A 22,935-nucleotide genomic window follows, 5' to 3' on the forward strand; every position below is an offset into this window, starting at 1 on the left:
TCAGATACAACACTTTCAGCACTTTCAGTTCTTTATCTCCCGTCTCCTTGCTCATTGTCGTCCCTTTATCTGATGTGCTTGAAGTTAGATTCCTAACCCTTTCTAAACACTCTGTCCTATTTTGTGTTCTGGAAACTTTAATAGCCTCTCCTGGACTCTCCTTTCTTTTCAGTTTTTTCATAATTTTCCATGAAGTTGAATCCACCCTTCCCACATGCTAACCTGCTGCGTTGTTTCCCATTGGTCGTATTCTTGGAGTTTTACCTTTCCCTTCCCCCCCATTTTCTACTTTAAAGTCCTGTTGACCACCCTATTTACCCTCTTTGCTAGAACATTGGTCCCAGATCGGTTCAGGTGGAGACCATCCCAACGGTACAGATCCCTCCTGTTCCAATACTGATGCCAGTGCCCCACGAAATCGAACCCCTCTTTCCCGCACCATTACTTTAGCCACGTGTTTACTTCCCTTATTCTCACGTCCCTATGCCAATTTGCACATGGCTCAGGTAATAATCCGGAGATTATAACCTTTGAGGACCTGTTCTTTAATTAGTTCCTAGTTCCTAATAATCCCCAAACAGGTCCTCTTTCCTAGTCTTACCTATGTTATTTGTTCCGACTTGGACCACAACTGGATCCTCCCCACCAATATCCTTTCAAGCCGGTCAGAGATGTCCCTCACCCTGGCACCGGGCAGGCAACATACCATGCGGGACTCTCGATCCTGCTTACAAAGGATGCTATCAGTTCCCCTAATTATAGAATCCCCTACAACTGCCACTTGTCTTTTTGCTCCTCCCTCTTGAATGGCCTCCTGTGCCATGGTGCCATGGTCAGCTGGCTCATCCTCCCTACAGCCCTCTTCCTCATCCACACAGGGAGCAAGTACCTCATACCTGTTGGACAAGGTCAAGAGCGGAGGCTCCTCTGTTCCTGAACACATGATCCCTCTACCTGCCTCACTTGCAGTAACACTCTGCTGACCCTGACCACTGACCGAATTGGAGGTACTTAATCTACAGGTGTGACCACCTTCTGAAACAAAGAATCCAGGTTACTCTCCCCCTCCCGGATGTGCTGCAGCGTATGGAGCTCGGATACCAGCTCACCAGTTCTGAGCCGGAGTTCCTGCAGCAACCAACACTTGCTGCAGATGTCACTGCGACTCACAATGGGATCTGCCAGCTCCCACATCAAGACGGTTGCAAATACTTCAGCTTCATCATTTGCACTGACATGCTGGTCTCTCCCATCTTTGAGGATCGGGATGTTCGTACAGCCTCTTCCTCCTGTTAGTTTAATTGGGCACCACCATTCATAACTAGATATGGGAGGACTGCAGGTTTTTTTATTCGATCCACTGGTTGGTGGCAGAAGAAAAAACAAACAAAACCCATACCACAGCCTATACTATAGCATACTGTTCTGCTGTTTAACATGCTTTTGTCCCATGATATAGCATCATTGGGTTAAAAATTAATCATTTTTAATTACACCCAGTGGTGCTCCTGACTGCTCTTCTACAAACAAGATGGATGCTGTGGCTTAATGGTAAACGTACAGTGAGGGTTATGTCGAGACTATGAGATCACAGATCATGCTGAAATACAATCCTGCTGCTGATGGCCCACAGTGCCTCATGGATGCCCAGTCCTGTTAAATATGTTCTGAATCAATCCCATTTAGTAGGGTAATTGTGTCACACAGCACAGGGGATGCCATCAGTGTGAAGACAGGACTTATCCCCAACAAAGACTGTGGCAGTGGTCACTGCCAATACTGTCATGGACAAATGCATCAGCAGCAAATGAATTGCCAAGGACAAGATAAAGTAGGTTAATCCCTTATGACGGTTCCTTCATTTGCCACAAGCCCAATCTGGCACATATGTCCTTCAAGACTCAAACAGCACTAGTGCTGCCAAGGTCACTCTTGGTTGATGCTCAGTGAAGTCCCACACCCAACGTACATTGTGTCCTCATTACTATCAGTGCATCTTCCTAGTGGTATTCAACATGGCGGAATACTGAATCATCAATCGAGAGATCTGAAGGTGATAATCAGGAGGTTCCCTTGCCCATGTTTATCCTGATGGGATAAGACTTCATGGAATCCAGAGTCATGAGCTTTGAAGGAAAGCTCTGAAAAAAGAGTCATACGGACTCGAAACATGAACTCTGTTTCTCTCTCCACAGATGCTGCTGGACCTGCTGAGTTTTTCCAGCATTTTCTGTTTTCATTTCAGATTTCCAGCATCCGTAGTATTTTGCTTTTATCCTATTGACTCGAGTTTTGCTAGGACTCCTTGTGCCACACTCGGTCAAATGCTGCCTTGATGTCAAGGGCAGTCACTCTCACCTGACCTCGGGAGTTCAGCTCTTTTGTCCATGTTTGGATCAAGACTGTAATGAGGTCAGGAGCACAGTGGCCCTGACAGAACCCAAAATGAGCGTCAGTGAGCAGGTTATTGCTGAGTAAGTGCCATTTGATAGCACCGTCAACAACGCCTACCATCGCTGATCACTGAGTGGACTGATGGGGCAGTAATGGGCCAATTGGATTAATCCTGCTTTTTGAGGACAGGACATACTTGGGCATCTAACCGGCAATATGGAAAATTGCCCATGTTGTAGGTGTACTGGAATAGCTTGGCTAGGGATGTGGCTTGTTCTGGGGCACAGTCTTCAGAACTATTGCCTGAATGCTGTCAGGCCCATAGCCTTTGCAGTGTCCAGTGCCTTCAGCCATCTCCTTATATCATATGGATATTACTTGCAATGCAGTAATCAACTTGTCAAACGTGTGGTTTCTTTCCCCACGCACCCCCACCCAAATAGTATTTAATTTACTGGTGAAACTCAGTGAAAAGGCGACCCGTTCCTAATGGTCAACAATTTCAAATTGAGCACAAAACAAAAATCAAGTTTCTTCATCAAGACGACTGGAGCCCGGAGAGAAAATAAAACCCACAATGTTTTGTCCCAAAGTTGAGAGATGAAAAACTTCAAATTTTACGTTAATAAATCTTCCATTTTTCCTCCAAAAGATACTGACTGTCTTAAATTGCAATCATACAGATACAGCCCATAGACACACATCAAATTGCACAGCCAGCTGTCCTTCATAAAAGAAGCCTTGCCAGCTAGCATTGGGTTTGATCCTGTCTTCACCTGACATCGAATGGCAGTCAACAAGGAACTTTCTCCCCCTTCCCTGGACAAGAGGCCAAATGCAGCAACCCCTACTGAAATCAAATAGCACAGACTGAAAAGTTAATCAGGAAATTTCTAGTCTTTATGGACTCTCAAGGAATACTAGCCCATTCCTTTGCTTACTAGACCATTGGGACAACCAAATGGTTTACTTTACAAGAAACTTCAATACTCACATATTTTTGGATTATGCCACCTATACTGTGGTTTTCAGACCAGTTCAAAATAAGTTCTTCAAGGTCAGTCTATGGGAAGAAACAAAATTAAATGCCATTTAGAAGTGCTATAAAGCAATTACATTAAATATCTCAGTATAACCCCAAATTGCCCCCCAACATTAAAATTCATGTGCAAATGTGACATGGTCACTAGACCTTACATCCTTTTCAATAGAGCCTCATGAGAACCAGATACAGTTCCTTATTTTAAGAGATAGGGCCCACAAACATGGAATCACTCTTTTCCAAAGAGGGCAGCTTCAATGTGAACTGTACATACACAAACAAGCATTGAAAAGTAATCACAATTCAAACTGGAGTGTGAAAAATGTCAACAGTGCAACTGATTTCAAACATTTATATCAGATGTAGGAATCATGATCAGGTTTAAGTACTTGAGATTTTAGAAAACCCCTTGACAAAGGGCTGCACAAAAGGCTACAAAAATGAGGTTGAATCACATGATATACGCAGGTAGATTCTTGATTAAATAAGAAATGGAGTGCATTGCCTTAGACAGGTAGTCAAATGGCAATGGTTTTGCTGTTTGGGGGGGTGGAGAGAAACAGGCAGGTGGAAGTGGCAGTGGTCGCTAATTGGGCCTCTGTATAACGAAAATCTTTTAATATATAGATAAAAGCAAGACAGAATACAGCTTTATCAGTCTGTAAGTGAGGCGTAAAATATGCCTTAACTAATGAGACCAGTTACCAAAAAAAAACCCTCAGTACTTTACAGAGCCACTTTCTGACATTATCAAGTATGTGCTGTAGTTAAAAAAGGGGTTTATGTTGGCTGCTTTAGAAGATGACAGAGGCAAAGATAGTGATGACTCTTGTTACAAATAAAGATTACAAGATGGTTATATTTTGCGACTCGTTTTAATTTAGGGTAAAATGGAAGAATGAAGAGGCTCATGTGAACTGTTTTGAATTCTGCCCACAAGAAGCTTGGGTAGCTTGTTTGTTAAAGGCAAGAGCCGAGGTTGTTTTGCTATGAAGAAGGTGTAAGATGTTCACAGTGGATGACAGTTGAGAGGCACTGGAGGATGATGGGGTGGTCAACCATGTGAAAACGTTGCAGACAGGTTGAGACCTTTATCACCCTCTCGAAAGGATGGAATCTGTGACTTGATAAAAGACGTGGGAGGCTAGGAAGGGAAATTGGGTGGTCAGCAGTTTACTGGGAATAGGGTCAAGGGAACAGGAGGTAGGTCTCATAGACAAGATGAGCTCAAAGCATGCCAGGGGGGATAGGAGAGAAATTAGAGAACACCACAAGTTCAAGGCTAAGGTAGTGGGGAAGCTTTGGAGGAACTACAGCCTGGGGGCTAGAAGTAATCAAGGTAGATGTTCAAATGGTCTCAATTTTCGTCAGTCCAGTAGTGGTTGGGGGGGCTGCTATGGTCAGTGGTTGGGGAGTTACATGAAGGGAGAGATTAAAGGAGGATAGGAGGGAAGTGAACTCGAGAGTATGATAGATTGAGAAAGAGGCTGAAAATCACAAGGATAAGAAATGCGGAGTCCAGAAGCCAAGTTAGGAAAGTAATGAAAATATCTCAAATAGAATTTTTTCAAAATCTGGATGGACGGTAGAGAGCAAGGATTACAAATGAGAAGTGAGAGATACAACAAGGCAAGACACTCAAGAGGAGGAAGTGCTAGAATGGGACATGGAGTTGACGGATCCACTGGAAGAATCCACAAGATCCATACTCAGTCAGGCGAGTTGGGCAGGGAAGAGATTGGCAAGATTGGAAACTTGTGGGTATATCAGGCAGCAAGGTTGGCAAGAGAGTAGGATGGACTAGTTGGGATTGCAACTTGTCAAGAGCCGCAATGGCACTTCAGAGAATGACAAGAGGAACAGGGAAGCAGTAGGTTTACTCAAGGAGACAAGCTCTGGGATGGCGACAGGAGAGTAGGAAAGACCAAGGAATACTGAAGGGTTGGTGAGGATGCAGTGGAAAACAGAGCACCTGAGAAAGAAGAAATGAATGGAGACACAATGACAGGAGGGAGAGGTCTAGATAGATTAAAGAGAAAAGTAGGGTGTGACATGGGGAAAATTGAAAACTATGGACTCTTGTCTGGAGCAGCTGTCAAAACGCACAGGCGCATGGATACAGAAAACATTGGCCTCATTGCATAGAAATTAGTATACATAGAACCTGGTAGTAAAATGGGAGATAGGAAACAATTTGGAGGGAGTCAGAAGTAGTGGTCAGATAAAGCCAACATTAGGTAGGGTGGAGTCGGCACAGAGCATTAACAAACCATTGTACAAGTTCGAGACAGGTGTGGCAGAGGAGTGCAGTCCAAAAGCTATCTGAAGCATAAAGAATCAAAGAAAGCACTGATAGGAGTGTTTATGAAAGAATAAAAAGATCCAGGAAGTGTGCAGAATTAGTTTAGGGCAGGAAAATAATGGCAAAGTTCAAGGCCCAGGAGCAGCAGAGTGTACTTCAGCCTAGAAAGTGAATCACTGGCCAGGAACAGATTGTAGCTGAAACTGAAAAAACAGTAGAACCCAGTACTCCAATCCCTGCAGGGAATAGCAGTGGTGGGGGAAAGGAATGTAAGCTGACCAAAATATCACCAAAGTTACTTAAACTGATGATATTTTAACAGAATAACAGATCAAAGACAGCTGAGTCATATAGCACAGAAGTTCAGCCTTGGTGTCCAAAGTCCAAGAATTGGGATGTTAAATCTCAGCAACAATACAGGTACGAAAACCAGAAGCAAATGAACTCCCCAGGAGCCAACTGTCCAGGAGCCATCTCAACGCAGAGCCCACTAAACTTTCCCATCCTCAGCCAAAATCTTTCACAATGTTGTCCCATTGCAACCTCCCATCTGCAATTCCAGCCCAAATGTTTCAATTACTGCCTTTCAGTTAAGTCAAATTTATTTCTCTCAACGCCTCCACCCCCCCCACCTCACATTCTCAACTCAGACTTTTTTTTTCTTCATCGACCTCTTCCAGGCATCTCAACCACATCCCTCAGCTTAAATCACACAAGAGATCCAGTATAAAATCTGATTTTGATCTAAAATCTGATATAAAATCTGTCCAACAGAGGACAACTAAAAAAGAAATAAGGAGGGAGAAGATTAACTATGAGGGTAAACTAGCCAGTAATATAAAAGAAGATTGCAAGAGCTTTTTTTTAAGATATATAAAAGGGTAAGAGAGAGGCAAAAGTGGACATTGGGCTGCTGGAAAATGACGCTGGAGTAGTAGTGGGGAACAAAGAAATGGTGGAGGAACTGAATAGGTACTTTGCGTCAGTCTTCACAGTGGAAGACACAAGTGACATCCCCAAAGTTCAAGAGAGTAGGGGGACAGGGGTGAGTGTGGTGGCCATTACCAAGGAGAAGGTGCTAGGAAAACTGAAAGGTCTGAAGATGGATAAATCACCTGAACCAGATGGATTACACCCCAAAGTTCTGAAGGAGATAGCTGAAGAGATAGTGGAGGCGTTAGTGGCCATCTTTCAGGAATCACTGGAGTCAGGGAGGGTCCCAGAGGACTGGAAAATCACTAATGTAATCCCCCTGTTTAAGATGGGAGAGAGGCAAAAGATGGGAAATTACAGGCCGATTAGCCTGACCTCAGTCGTTGGTAAGATTTGAGAGTCCATTATTAAGGATGAGATTTCAGAATACTTGGAAGTGCATGGTAAAATCGGCAAAGTCAGCATGATTTCATCAAGGGGAGGTTATGCCTGAAAATCTTTCAGAATTCTTTGAGGAGGTAACGAGTAGGTTAGACAAAGGAGAGCCAATGGATGTTATCTACTTGGACTTCCAGAAGGCCTTTGACAAGGTGCCGCACAGGAGGCTGCTCAGTAAGATAACAGCCCATGGTGTTAGAGGCAAGGCACTAGCATGGATAGAAGATTGGCTGCCTGGCAAGAGGCAGAGGGTGGGGATAAAGGGGTCCTTCTCAGGATGGTGGCCGGTGACTAGTGGAGTTCCGCAGGAGTCAGTGTTGGGACCACAACTTTTCACTTTGTACATTAATGATCTAGATGAAGGATCTGAGGGCATCCTGGCTAAGTTTGCAGATGATACAAAGATAGGTGGAGGGACAGGTAGTATTGAGGAGGCGGGGAGGCTGCAGAAGGATTTGGACAGGTTAGGAGAATGGGCAAAGAAGTGGCAGATGGAATACAACATGGGGAAGTGTGAGGTCATGCATTTTGGTAGGAAGAATAGAGGCATAGACTATTTTCTAAATGGGGAGAGAATGCAGAAATCTGGAGTGCAAAGGGACTTGGGAGTCCTAGTCCAGGATTCTCTTAAGGTTAACTTGCAGGTTGAGTTGGTAGTTAGGAAGGCAAATGCAATGTTGGCATTTATTTCGAGCGGATTAGAATATAAAAGCAGGGATGTGCTGCTGAGGCTCTATAAGGCTCTGGTCAGATCACATTTAGAATATTGTGAGCAATTTTGGGCCCCTTATGTCAGGATGGATGTGCTGGCCCTGTCGAGGGTCCAGACAAGGTTCACGAGAATGATCCCAGGAATGAAAGGCTTAACATATGAGGAACATTTGAAGACTCTGGGTCTATGCTCGATGGAGTTTAGGATGAGGGGAGATCTGATGGAAATACTGAAAGGCCTGGATAGAGTGGACGTGGGGAAGCTGTTTCCATTAGTAGGAGAGACTAGGACTCGAGGGCACAGCCTCAGAGTAAAGGGAAGACCTTTTAGAACAGAGATGAGGAGAAACTTCTTTAGCCAGAGAGTGGTGAATCTATGGAATTCATTGCCACAGAAGGCTGTGGAGGCCAGGTCATTGAGTGTATTTAAGACCGAGATAGATCGGTTCTTGATTGGTAAGGGGAACAAAGGTTACGGGGAGAATGGGGTTGAGAAACTTATCAGCCATGATTGAATGGCGGAGCAGATTAGATGGGCCGAATGGCCTAATTTCTGCTCCTATGTCTTATGATTTCAAAAAGCCTATTTCAATTTCTGGAAAATAAGGTCAAGCAGCTTTACAGAATCACCACATTAACAATTATTGAAATGTTCTAAGTGTTTTCACAGGTATCCCTGAAAAGTTAACAGGCATAAAAGATTTTTAGTCCATGAACATTTGTGCCTACTCACCATCTACAATACATGCTTAAATTAAAGATGATAAACAGCAAAAAATAAGATCCACCTGCTGGCCACCACTTGAAAGTTGCAAATGTTACATATATTTCCAAATACAAAGTAAGCATAATTTTCATCTGGATATTTATTAATTGGATTCAGTCATGATGCAGTGGTGAACAAGAGACTGCGTTTTAATTTGATATTTTCTGCCTCCCAAGTTCACATCAGTACACTACAGCCATTCTGCCAAATGACTATTTCTTGTATAAACTTTCTATGGATTAGTTTCCTCCTAATGTATTCCTCAACTAAAACCTGAGAATGTCTTATAAAATATTTCCCTATTCTCTCTACTGCATTCTACCACCATGATCTGATACCAAAACAAGATTAAGAATACAGATGCATTTAAAGTTGCTCAAATAAGTTTCAAGATAAAACATACTTTTAATACTTACAAAAGTAATGCTAGTCAACTGATTTTCAAAATTTTCCCCATGCCCTGGGAATTGCTACCTCATTCATAACCGTTCTTAGTATTTTATATACTAAAGTTTACTTACCTTAATTTTCGTGTGCACATCCAAAATATCTGGAATACTGCCAAAAATTGTTTTTATTTCTTCTTGAGCAAGAATAGGCCCTCCAAGTTGACCTTCTTTTTCCAAAGGAACCTTAAATAACTGAAAGTATAGACAAGTCAAATATCTCAAAAAACATCCGGCCTGTGTGTTGAATTTATGATATGTTTACAATTGGGCAAAAGGAACAGAAAATCCACCATAAGTGCGGAATCTGCTTTGCATTAAGATTGAATGCAACTGGATTCACTTCACAGATATTGTAATCCACCATTAAACTCTCATACATACACCCAGTTACTATGGTCATACAACCCATAAACACCTAGGGAAACCTGTCTTTTTTCTGCATCAGAATAGGTGAGCCAAATTGGAAGCTTGTGCTTTAAATAGAACACATTAACTGGTCAATGTTCCTTCAAGAGTCACAATGCCAAAAAGTTCTGGATTCTCCAAGGAAACTTGGAGTATTTGGTCGAAAGTTACTAACTCCACCGAGAAGGTAACCAGAAGCCACTTTTGTACCCAACATGCAACTGTATCATATTAAATCTTCCACTGGATACCAAGTTTAGCAGTCAAAGCAAATTATGTCTTGAATAGAAGCATAATCCCAAAAGGGAGTTCCAATGCTATCAAAAATTCATAACAGAGTTTCTATACTAGAAAAAAAAGCTAACTTTGGAAAGAATGTACAATTATATAGCACTTATTATGACCTCAGGATGTCCCAAAGTGGTTTAAAGCCAGTAATATATTACGATGTCTGAAGCATCGTCATTGCTGCAGTTAAATTAAGCACAGCAAGATAATGATTGTATAAATCAATTTACAATGTTGGCTGAGGGATAAATATTAGCTAGGACACCAGAATACTCCTGCTCTTTGAATAGTGCCATTGGATCTTTCACATCTACTCGAGAGAGTAAACAAGGCTTCAGTTTAACACCTAACAGCGGATCCTCAATTTTGCACTGAAATGCCAGCTTAGATTATGTGCTCTAGTCTCTGGAGCAGGAATTAAACCCAAGGCCTTCTTACTCAGAAAATAGTACTATAAATAAGACTGACACCCAATAGAGCAACATCTGAGGTCATTATTGTCCTTTGACAAACTGTGCTACTTCTTGTGTCATTAACAAAAAACATTAACAAAATATGTGACTGCCAATTCTGTATCAAGCAAGATAGAGAGTAAGTTGCTTACACTCTGCTAAAACCAAGGCAGATGTTGTGTATTGATGCAAAATAAAGCTGCATCGTCTTTGACCCACAAAACCCAAAATATAATTCCTATTTATTTAAATTGCAAAAAATTTGTAGTACCATGGGCTAGGATGATTTAATTGAAGTGCAATAGAATAGAGATGCAGACACAAGTGGTAGGAGAGGAAATGACTTTCAATGATCACTGTATTGTGCTTCAACTGTAGTGGTCCAATAACAACCTTATAATTATACACACAGTCTTTTTAACAAAATAAAACGCCAAAGATCCTTCACAAAATGGCACACCAAACCACAAAGCGATTTGGTGAAACAAGTAGGTTTCAAAGAGCATGTAAAGGGAGGAAATTCTGTAGATTAGGACATAGGCAATTGAAGGCTCAGCTACAAATGTTGAGTGATTAAAATCACAGATGCTGAAGAGGCCAGGATTAGGTCAAGATATCTTAGAGGCTGGAGATTAGAGATAGGGAGGGGAAAGGCCAGGGAGGGATTTGAAAATAAGGTTGAGAAGTAAAAATAAAAAAAATTAAGCCATTGCTTGACCAGGAACCAATGCAGGTCACCAAGCACAGAGGTGATGGGTGAGCAAACAGGGCAACAGAGTTTTGGATGATTGAGTTAACAGAGAGTACAATCTAGTGAGAAGTTAAGAGAAATGCATAGCTGCCTTTTTTCTGGTTGCACTGTAGATAATTTATTCACAGCATAAATAACAAAAACATACACAAAATTAGCCTACCTGAATAATTGTAGTTAAAATATCTACATAATTGCTTTCTGTTTGATACAGCTCCATTGCAACCTGCCACCGAGCAGACTGCTTTGCAGGAACAGCTGTGTAGCATTTTGATGGTTTTATGCTCGACTTGGGTGTTTCTATAGAAGAGGGAAAAATGGCTTTGTTTACCCTCAACCAAAACAGGGAGGTCCATACCCACAGTTTCCACCTCCAGGGAGGCAGAAAATGTCTTTTAAAAAGAAAGTGAAATTTCATAAATGCACAAACATAAAATTATTCTGCACCAAGTACAAAATCGAAAAGGGCAGATCCGATCACCTTAAGCTTAAATATGAATTTCATTTAACAATCTTAATTTATTTTGTGCAAAAAAAAACGCCATCAGACACCATTACAAAATGGTTTTATGAGTAACATTCCATGCTGGGGAACATTTGTACCTTCACTATAAAGTGCACTGACATCCCAAAAAGTAAAGCTTTGAGCCACAGAACATTCAGAGGCTGTGGACATTTCTACATCCTCCAGGTTTTCAATCATGGTGCTTTGTTGAAATTCATCATTGCTGCTTTTCTGAAAGTACCGCTGCATTTGCTCATCAGGTAATGCCACCTCTAATTCTAGATATCCCGCTTTAACCATATTGGAAAACGCACCATTATGACGTTTTGGTAATATGTCAAAATCTCCATCTTTATCTGAACTGTCATGTGTTGGAAGCTTCTTTTGATCACAAGATTCAGCATCCACATTTTTGTCAGAGGTATTCTGTTGAAACTCTGTCAATTTAATTTCAATCACTTGCGACAAGTCAGTAGCCTTTCTAAAGTTTGCTATATTAGCCGTTGCATTACTTTTCTGAGGTAAAAGTCCTCCATCTACCTGACCATCAAGGTTTCCTGGCGTGCAGACAGAAGCATCCATTTCAATCAAAATGTCACTGCACAGGACATTATTTCTCTCAATAATTCCTGGAAATTCTACAAAAGCTTGCCTTCGAAAAGTTTCTCCTTTTTCTGCTTCATTTCTAACCTCAGGTGTATCTTCAAGCTCAAGAGCTAATTTTACCTCTGGAATGCTAATGGGGGAGCTAATAGTGTAATTCTCATGTCCTTTTTTTTGCTGAAGAAATTCTATAAATTTGGCATGTGGTTCTATTTCTGAGTTGGTATGACCAATAAGCTTCCCAGACTTTTTTCCATTTTTTGGCCATCTCTGAGCTCTCCAGTTATGAATCGGTTTGCCAACTTGCACAAATGTACCCTGCTGTCTATCATTTTTTCTATGCCTTTTTACTATCCTGTTCATTTCATACTCTGAAAGACAAAATAAAATAACTGAATGAAATCGTATTCGTTGATTCTTTCCTTATGTATTTTAGTTTTAAATGTTATGAATTTGTTCAATTTTAAAGGCTTTATTCAATATATTTTGCTGCTTTCTCAGTAGAATCTAATGAAATTATGGAAAGGAGTAATACGAGTAGTGCAGTGGACTGTCAAAAGCATTTAACATGGTACTGCAAAATAGACTTGTATGCAATGTTAAGTTCATTAAAGGGCAGTGGTACCTCAGATACAGAATTCACAGAGTTTGAGAAAACAGAAATTAGTGGCAAATGATTATCTTTCCAGACTGGGGAGGGGTGCTTGCAGTTGACAGGAAACTCAAGATTGTATTAAGCAATGAGGAGGATAGGAACAAACTTCAGGAGGTCACAGACTTACGAAACAAGCATTCACATGGTTAGGTGAAATTTAATGCAGAGAAAGGCAAAATGCAGGTAGGAAATAGTATTGAAGCATGGTGTCCATAAGCACATGTGAGGAAGCGATGAGCTTCTTTAAGATAGAAACTTGCATTTATACAGCACCTTCAACAATCTCAGAAGCAACATAACTGAAATAATACAATTTTAAAGGGAGTGCAGGAACAGAGAATCTTGGTGGTGTCCTGTACCTTTGAAGGTACAAGTTGAGAAGGCTGTTAAAGTACGTAGGATCCTTGATTTGTATTAATAGGGGAGCAGAGTACAAAAGCAAGGAAGTTGTGTTAAACTATTTTATAAAATACTGGTTAGACCTAAAGCTGGATTATTAGCACTTAACACCAGGCATCATACTTTACGAAGAAGGACATCACAAGTTTAGAGTGCAGAAGAAACTTACTAAAATGGTAGCAAGGACTAAGGACTTGTGAGGAGAGACTGGAAAATCTGCAACATTTCTCTTTAGAGAAAAGGTGAGGTGTTCAAAATAATGAAGAGTTTTGAAAAGAATAAATAGGGAGAAACTGTTTCCAATGGCAGATGGATCAATAATCTCAATGCACAGATTAAGGCAAGAGGCAAAAGAATGAGAGGCTACATGACAGGCAAAATGCTGTTGAAAGCAAATTCAATAACATACCAAAGGGAATTGGATAAATAATTGGAAGGAAAAAAAAAGGCAACAGGGCTATGGGAAAGCACAGGGCTGAGAGACTAATTGAATAGCTCTGTCAAAAGAGCCAATACAAGCAAGATGGGCTGAATGACCACCTTCTATGATAAACCATTCTACGATTCAAAGAACATTTCATTCATCTCAATAGAAGATTGAAATAGTCTGTCAACCCACCTCCACAGGAGTCCGGCGTATTAGAGATGTCCAACAGAGATCCCAGTGAAATGGAAGCTTCTGCTGAAGGCCTTTTGCGTGGAGGGAAAGGCGAGAAGTTGTCAGTCTCTCTTGTAAACTGTGTCAGTGTATCACGCAAGCGACGCCTCTTGCGCATACTATTTGGTGTGCTCAATGAAAGCAAAGACACAGATGTCTTAAGTGTTGGACTTTCTGACTGTAATTAGAAACAAAAATCTTTTTTTCAGCTGAACACATCTCCAAAAAAAAAAAGTGCACCAATGTGGTTAGAAAGAAATTGGTATACCTCTTCAAACAAGTACATTGACTCTCCAGCTCTGGCATCCATCTGTATACTTCCCCAGAACCACTAAAATAAAGATAGACTTTTATCAGTAATCCACACTAGAGAACAGAATCTAGAATATATTAACTGCTGTCAATTTAACTCAAATGAAATCCATGACCAATTAAAATTTGCATATTAAACCATAAAATGATGCAATGCCACTTGAATACTCAAAGTTTGATTTCAGCTGTCCCAGTGGGGGAGCACATCAACAAGGATGTAAAAGACAAATACAATCATCTCAAACTTCTTTCAATGACTAACACTGAAAGATAACCACAACCCCACAGTTTATCCACTTCCACTCTTCAAAGATCTAGAAAACAAGGGCCCATGGGGAAGGGGGGCATCATTTGGCACCTTAATCCAAAGTTATTATGCTTTCATTACTGGAACTTACCATTACATAAGCAGACTTTTTGCCTTAGATTAAAGAGACTTCTCACCTCCTGTCTTACAACGAACAGTTTTTTGGAAGGTTCAACTGGCAGCTGTTTTATTGTATTCTCAACCACAAGATGAGTGCACATTTCATCACCAAGAGGCAGGTATCTTCCTCCTTAAAAGGGGCAGCAAGTTGACAAACTTTTGTTACTTATGATACTAGACCTTCCAAACCATTGCTCAGATAGTCCATGGCCTAGAATACAGTTTTTTTTTTTAAGACTTCTAAATTTCAACTCCACCATGAACTGCTAGAGCTCATGTTCCCTCAGAGTCCTTTACAATGCTCCCAAATCTTGGAATTATATTTAAAGAAGAAATAATATTTAAGTGAGGAATGAGAAGCGACGTTTAAAAGATGTTGACAGATAAAAGTTAGGGGCAATAGTGGATGCTGAGAAGAAATTTTCTATAGTGGAAAGGGAAAAAATGGTGTTTAATATTACATTTGAGCTCCACTATGTGCTTTCAAAAATGATTGCACTTAAGTTCAACAGTGGATGAGTTATTGTAAAAACAATTATTACACAAGAGTTCTCTTTCATGTTCACCACAGACCTTGTATTTCAGTCATTTCTTCCATACTTCTCAGTTCATCATCAGAAAATCCCAGGAAAGATAGCACGCAATCTTGAAATGGAGACACTTTGAATTCATTTCGAAACACTTCATCAGCAACATGGAAATCACTACGAACAAAACTAACTGTTAATCTCAAACTTCTGAACTTATGATTCATGACAGCAACATCAATCAAATTGGCTACATTTTCTGGAAGAGAAAAATATTGCAGGATAACAAATCTGGTACTAGAATTACTTTAAAATAGTATTGGACCGAGTGTGCTATCACTAAGAACTCAAGATTGTTTTGAGTTTCCTCAACTTCAACAGTATCCAACATGGCACCAGGCATCAGAATAACTACATTGCTTGTCAACGTTACATAAAATTTATTAAAAAGGACAGCTTATATGTTTGGGAATTCTCTCCAATACCATCAAGGTTATGTTAACAGGGCTCGTGAACCTTACCAAGAAGAATTATATCTGCAGAGCATCTAGTCAGATTTTAAAATAAAGTGAAATGAAAGCATTTAAAATCAGCCCTGGAAGTTAAAGTGGCCTTTCCAAAGCACTTTACCAGTTCACGTCCAACTACAGGTAGTGTCTCAAATCCAGTGATCTGAAAATCAGCTATGTCCAAAAACCTGACTTTTTTTTTTAAAAAGCTGCCATGCATAAATTTTAATTATTAAATATGCCCATAATACCTCTTCAACAAGACTTTAACCTCAAAGTTTTTATGCACAGTTATTAATTTGAAATTGTTCGTGGTTTCATAAAGATTGATCCCAGTTTCGAGGAGGCTATAACACCATGAAGCTCATATTACTGTGACCATTTTCAGAAGGGTTAACAACATTGGTCTTTTCACTTCTCATGCTGGTTACATTTATCTGTATTAAAATTCAGAGAGCATCCGTTGCCCTCCAAAGTGTGAAAAGGATTATAAAAATGCAGAGAGAGTCAGTCATGTCAAGTTACGTTTTTCCCCTCTTGACCTGAAACTATACATTTATACATAGCTTCGCTCCTGTAAACTTCCCTCACCAACCAGCAATTGAACTCTGGTTCATCTCAAATTAGGAAGTTGTGCCCTAAGGGGACAGGAGAGCTCAAACACAGCTGCACTTTAGTAACAATAATATACTTTACATCACACAGCACTGAATAGTATGAGAGAGTGGTGGAGGGAGAGCAGAGGGGGAGAGGAGTGGATGCAATTGTAACAGACTAGCCTTTTGGGAGGACTAGCTGGTCTTTTGTTGGAAGATCTTTGTCAACATTTCCACCTCAGGGCCTAATATTATTGGACCAGCCCCAACTGAACTCCATCTGTTTCCACATATACCTTGTTAGATTACTTGTGCTCACAAGCGCCTTTATCTTCTAAGGTCAGATTGACATACTAAGTGGACTTTTCTTGTTTACGTTTTTTTCCTTTTAAATTGTTCTTGGTCATGGGACTGGATGGTATTGCAAGTTAGATCATTCTCCATTTTTTCAGCAGGGCTCCCAAGGGCTCAGTACTAGGTCCCCTGCTTTTCGTGGTATATATTAATGATTTAGACATAAATGCATGGGGGAATGATCAAGAAGTTTGTAGACGACTCAAAAATTGGCCGCATAGTTGATAGCAAGGAGGATTACTATAGACTGTGGGAAGACATCAATGGACTGGCCAGGTTGGTAGAAAAGTGGCAAGTGGGGTTCAACCCAGTGAAGTGTGAGGTGATGCATTTGGAGAGGTCAAACAAGGTAAAGGATTACACAATAAATGGGAGGATACTGAGGTGTTGAGGTAGTGGGGTGCCCTTGGAGTGAATGTATACAGATCCCCAAGATAGCAGGACAGGCTGATAAATTGTTTAAGGAGGCTTTTGGTATCCTTTCATTTATTACAAGAGCAGGGAGGTTATGCTGGACATATATAAAAAAAAAACTTAGGTCACAACTCGAGTATTGTGTTCATTCTGGTCACCTGATTACAGAAAGGATGTAATTGCATTAGAGAGGATGCAGAGGAGATTTACAAGGATGTTGCCAGGATTAGAAAATTGCAGTTATGAGAAAAGATTGGATAGGCTAGGGTTGTTCTCCTTGGAACAGAGGAGGCTGAGGGGAGATTTGATCGAGACGTACAAAATTGTAGAGGGGCCTGGATAGCGAATGGATGGGAAGGTCCTATTTACTTTAGCAGACAGTTCACGATGAGGGGACATAGATTTCAAGTAATTGGTAGAAAGATTAGTGGGGAGATAAGGAAAATGTTTTCACCCAGAGCGTTATAGGGATCTGGAACTCACTGCCTGAAAAAGGGTAGTAGAGGTGAAACACAACTCATTTAAAAAGTGTCTGGAAATGCACCTCAAGTGCTGTAACCTGCAGAGCTACAAACCAAATATAGGAAAGTGGGATTGGGCTGGGTGGCTCATTTTTCAGCCAGTGCAGACACAATGGCCAACTGGCCTTTTTGTGCCGTAAACCTTTAATGATTCTTTGACTGTGAGAAAAATATCTTCAGGCTTGCCAGGCTAGATGCTGCATTAACAGCACCTAGCACGCCTGTCTTTTCCTGTGGCCTAAAATGACCCTTGATGCACCTAAGTGGCTTGGCCTGATCCAACTAGATGTGCCTGATCCAAAAACCAGCAAGATTCAAAATCCAGCATGGACTTGGTCCTGAAGTTGCCTGTTTTGTATCACTGCACCTACACTATTCAAAAATAGTCATTGTATTAAAACATGCATGTGATTACTATACTTAACCCAGTCATAGCAGATGGAAATCATATATGTTAAACACCCATGCATGAAATATTTCCTTCTAAGCCTTGTGGAAACAGCATGGAGAATATTCCCTTCACCCCCCCACCCCGGCGGCATTCCGCAGGGATCGTTCCCTCCCGGACACCTTGGTCCACTCCTCCATCACCCCCTACACCTCAAACCCCTCCCACGGCACCTTCCCATGCAACCGCAGATGGTACAACACCTGCCCCTTTACTTCTCACCTTCCTCACCGTCCAAGGGCCCAAACACTCCTTTCAAGTGAAGCAGCATTTCATTTTCACTTCCCTCAACTTAGTCTACTGCATTCGCTGCTCCCAATGCAGTCTCCTCTACATTGGAGAGGCCAAACGCAGACTGGGTGACCGCTTTGCAGAACAGCTTCAGTCTGTCTGCAAGCATGACCCAGACCTCCCTGTTGCTTGCCATTTCAACACACCACCCTGCTCTCATGCCCACATGTCCATCCTTGGCCTGCTCAAAGCAAATTGGAGGAACAGCACCTCATCTTCTGACTAGGCACTTTACAGCCTTCTGGACCGAATATTGAGTTCAACAACTTTAGATCTTGAGCTCCCTCCTCCATCCCCACCCCCTTTCCAATCCCCCTTTTTCCAATAATTTATATATATTTTTCCTTTCCCATCTATTTCCATTATTTTTAAATGTATTGTATTTTTAAAATGTATTGTTTTATCCATTTTATCCATTGTTTTATCTCTACCTTTTAGCCTATTTCGATCCCTTCCTCTTCATCCCACCCCCACTAGGGCTATCTGTACCTTGCTTGTCCTGCTTTCCACCCATAATGTCACCATTAGCACATTTCTTAGTCAACACCTCTTTGCCAAAAGATGTCATAGACAAAAGGACAATCTCTACCTATCACTGGCCCTCTATCCAGCTCTACCTGTCGTGTCCCCCCCCCGAAACCCAGCTTAGATTTCACGTCTTTTCTATTTTACCTTAGTTCTGTTGAAGAGTCATACGGGGTTGAAACATTAACTGTATTCCTCTCCGCAGATACTGTCAGACCTGCTGAGTTTTTCCAGGTGTTTTTGTTTCTGTTTTGGAGAATATTACATTGTCTCTTTTACCTCCCCTCAACATGCTAGTATTTACATACCAAGCATAGTCTAAAACTGTCTTTGACCAGATTCTCCATTTTGTTTGGCCTTCTGTCAGTAATATTCAAATCTAACTCATTTCCACTTTCCACCCATGTTCATACCAAAACTGGATTTTGCTGTACGGAGTATATGCAGCAGGCTATTCAGCCCAACAACTCTAGTCCTAGTCTATCACATGAATCTCCTCCCTCAGCCTTTCAACATGGGCAGAATTTAATATAACCGATGCGAGTCCAATCCACCAGTTGGAGAACCGGTGGGAAACCCATGTCACTACTGTGGGGGAGGCCCAACCAAATTAAGCACCTATCAGGCACTTAGCTGGTCAGCAACAGGCCTTCCATGAGATTCAGGAATCCTGCCCACTGAGAGCCACCAGCCAATAGGCCAGCAGCTCGCCATTGCTGGCAACTCCAATGGGAGTGATATCAGCTGCTGGTAGTGCTTCAGGGTCTTCACCAGAGATCAGCATGGGATTCCTGGACTCTGGTAAGCGAGCACAGGATGGGAATAGAGATCATGGGGCTTGGGGACAGCGGGCGGATATCGCAGTGGGCAGGGGCATTGGGGGCAGCTTTCAGCAACCACCCCACTTCCTGGTGCCAGGTCCCTCAACCAAGCACAAAGTGCATTTGAAAAAGGAACCACCCTCTAGAAGGCAACAGGGTTTGCCTGGTGCCCTTCAGTTGTGCCTCTCACCTGTATTCTCTTGAGCCACCACTGTATTCCAGTGGGTTCTGGGACAATTGGTGTCAATTGGCTCAATAATGAGCCTAATTGACATCCCACTACAAACAGGCAAGTTCGCAGCCGGATGTCCCTGGAGAGGGAGCACGCGGTGTCTGCTGGCACACTCGAGGCCTTCCGTGCTCGGTGGGCACCGCGGGGACTGGGGTGCTTTATTGACCCCTTTAATCATATTTTGGTTTAAAGTTTGTAAGGTTCCTTTAAACTTTGTTCTTAGTTTTACAGCTGACCTGAATTAGGGACTGTGCCTGATTTATCCCAATTTTGTTAATTTAGTTTAATTGTTTTGACTCTATAAGAGTTACAAACAGGCAAGCTTGTTTGTCAGTGGGTGTAGATCATGTCGGGTAGAGGGAAAGGTGGTAAGGGGCTGGGTAAAGTCCTTCGCGATAATATCAAGGGTATCGCGAAGCCGGCCATCCGGCGTCTGGCCCGCCGTGGGGGTATCAAAGACATCTCCGGTCTCATACACGAAGAGGTTTGCAGAGTCCTGAAGGTTTTCCTGGAAAATGTTACCAGGGACTCAGTCACCTACACTGAACACGCCAAGCAGAAGATGGTGGCGGCCATGGATGTGGTGTACGCACTAAAGCACCGGGGTGGACCCTGTATGGCTTCGGTGGTTGAAGATAGTTTTCCCCCCCTACCACGGCCTCTTCCAGCCTCCAGCTTAATCGCAAGGGGACAGGGCTCCTCTAGGCAAGAGACTGACATGCAGCCTCTTACACAATTAAGTGGGCTCAACCACCATGTTTCCCACCACAACAGGCTACATTAAATCCAGTCCCATATTTTTCTATTCCCCCTTCTCATGTACCTATTTAATTTTTTTTTAGAAAAAGATTCCAGACTATTTGCCTCAACCACTTCCTGTGTTAGCAGTAATAAAAGCAAATTACTGCATAAGCTGGAAATATATGAAATAAAAACAGAAAATGCTGGAAAAACTCAACAGGTCTGGCAGCATCTATGGAGAAAGAGAGAGTTAATGTTTCGAGTCCATATGACTTCTTCAGAGCTCCTTTGAGGTCATACGAAAGAGTCATATGGACTCGAAATATTAACTGTTTCTTTCTCCATAGATGCTGCCAGACCTGAGTTTTTCCAGCATTTTCTGTTTTCATTCCTGTGGTAGCAAGTTCCACTTTCCAACCACTTGCTACCTTTAAAGAAAAATTTTCATTTCCCTTTTGGATTTATTCATAAATATCCTGTACTAATGGCCCCTAGTTTTAGATTCTCCCACAAATGGATACCTTCTCTCCACCCCACTCAATTTTACGAGGCCTCTACCAGGTCTCTTAATGAAAGAAGAAAGCTCCAACCTGTTGTTATTCCAACAGTTGTAATCTCAGTTCTGGTAACATCCTTGTATGTTTTTTTGCAAGTGCTTCCTATGTCCTTTCTATACTACAGAAACTAGAACTGTGCACAAAACTGCAGAGTGGCCTAACAAAGGTCCTATACAAATTTAATACAACTTCACTGCTTTTGAATTCTATACCATTAGCAATAAATCCCAGTGCTTTACTGACATTTTAAATTACATTTCTAACCTGTAATGTTGCTTTTAATAACTTGTTCACCTGCATCTCTAGATTCCTTTCCTCTGTCACTATTAGTTTATTATTTTTCAAGGTGCAGGTAGTATTTGTCTTCCCTACCATTACTTTACATTTATCTATGTTGAAGTTAACTTATCACTTAACAGCTCAGTCTTTAAGTTTTCTAATGTCATCTCATTATGATTCTTAGGTATTAGCTATACCCTCATCAAGTTTGGTACAATCTATAAATTTTGAAGGCATCACAAGGTAGGCTCATGACAATTTTGATAGTTATTTATTCCAAACTCTAAGATCACTAATGTAAATTATGTAGTGGTCCCATCATTTATCTTTGTGGTACCTTCCTCTAACCTGAATAACTACCCATACACTTAGCAAAAGCTAGTGGCATAGTAGTAATGTGACTGCACTAATCATCCATAAGCCCAGGCTAATGCCGAGGACATGGCTTCAAATCCCATCATGGCACCATAATTAATAAAATCTGGAATTGAAAGTTGGTCTCAGTGATGGAAACCATGAAACTACCAATTATTGTGAAAACCCATCTGGTTCACAAATGTCATTTAGAGAGGGAAATCTGCCATCCTTACCTGGTCTGGTCCACATAGGACTTCAGATCCACCGTAATGTGGTTGATTCCTCACTAACTAGTTTAACTAACTTAGTTTTTTGAGCAGGTAACAGAGAAGGTTGATAAAGGCAATGCTGTTGATGTGGTGTATATGGATTTTCAAAAGGCACTTGATACAATGCCACACAGGCTTATGAGCAAAATTCTGGCTCATGGAATAAAAGGCACTTGGATAAAAAATTGGCTGAGTGACAGGAAACAGTGGTGTTAATGGATGTTTTCCAGACTGGAGGAAGATTTGGAGTAGAGTTCCTCAAAGGTCAGTGTTGGGACTCTTGCTCTTCCTGATCATAAGACCATAAGACATAGGAGCAGAAATTAGGCCATTCGGCCCATCGAGTCTGCTCCGTCATTCAATCATGGCTGATAAGTTTCTCAACCCCATTTTCCCACCTTCTCCCCGTAACCTTTGATCCCCTTACCAATCAAGAACCTATCTATCTCGGTCTTAAATACACTCAATGACCTGGCCTCCACAGCCTTCTGTGGCAATGAATTCCATAGATTCACCTGATATATATTAATGGCCTACACTGTGGTGTACAAGTCATGGTTTCAAAATTTTCAGATCATACAAAGGTTGGAAACGTCAACTGTAACAAGGATAGCCTTCAACTCAAAAGGACATAGACATGTTGGTGGATTGGGCAGACAAGTGACAGATGAAGTTTAATGCAGAGAAGTGCGAGGTGATTCATTTTGCCAGGAAAAATATGGAGACACATTATAAAATAAAGGGATAAACTCTAAAGGAGGTGCCAGAACAGAGGGATTCCTGAGTATAAGTACATAAGTCATTGAAGAATACAAGGCATGCTGAGAGAGAAGTTCATAAAGCATATAGAATCTTAGACTATATTAATAGGAGCATTGAGTAAGCAGGTCATGTTAAACTTGTATAAGACATTAGTTAGGCCTCATTTGGAGTACTGTGTCCAGTTCTGGGCACCACATTTGAGGAAGGATGTGAAAGCATTGGAGAGAGTACAGAGGAGATTT

The 22,935-nt window shown here is 41.4% G+C and overlaps 1 protein-coding gene across 2 annotated transcripts in view; it reads right to left on the minus strand.

Moving 5' to 3' along the window:
- Positions 1-22,935, minus strand: part of ect2 (epithelial cell transforming 2) — an 84,490-nt gene that overhangs the window by 36,924 nt on the left and 24,631 nt on the right. For both annotated transcript variants that reach the window (XM_041182978.1, XM_041182977.1), the window contains exons 7-13: positions 15,064-15,194; positions 14,508-14,620; positions 14,020-14,082; positions 13,713-13,929; positions 11,095-11,231; positions 9,108-9,227; positions 3,389-3,457 (exon numbers count right to left, since the gene is read on the minus strand). In XM_041182978.1, the coding sequence (XP_041038912.1) occupies positions 3,389-3,457; positions 9,108-9,227; positions 11,095-11,231; positions 13,713-13,929; positions 14,020-14,082; positions 14,508-14,620; positions 15,064-15,194 (850 nt within the window). The remainder of the gene's footprint in view (positions 1-3,388; positions 3,458-9,107; positions 9,228-11,094; positions 11,232-13,712; positions 13,930-14,019; positions 14,083-14,507; positions 14,621-15,063; positions 15,195-22,935) is intronic.

Source organism: Carcharodon carcharias, chromosome 2 (genome assembly GCF_017639515.1).
Source record: "Carcharodon carcharias isolate sCarCar2 chromosome 2, sCarCar2.pri, whole genome shotgun sequence".
NCBI classification, from domain to species: domain Eukaryota; kingdom Metazoa; phylum Chordata; class Chondrichthyes; order Lamniformes; family Lamnidae; genus Carcharodon; species Carcharodon carcharias.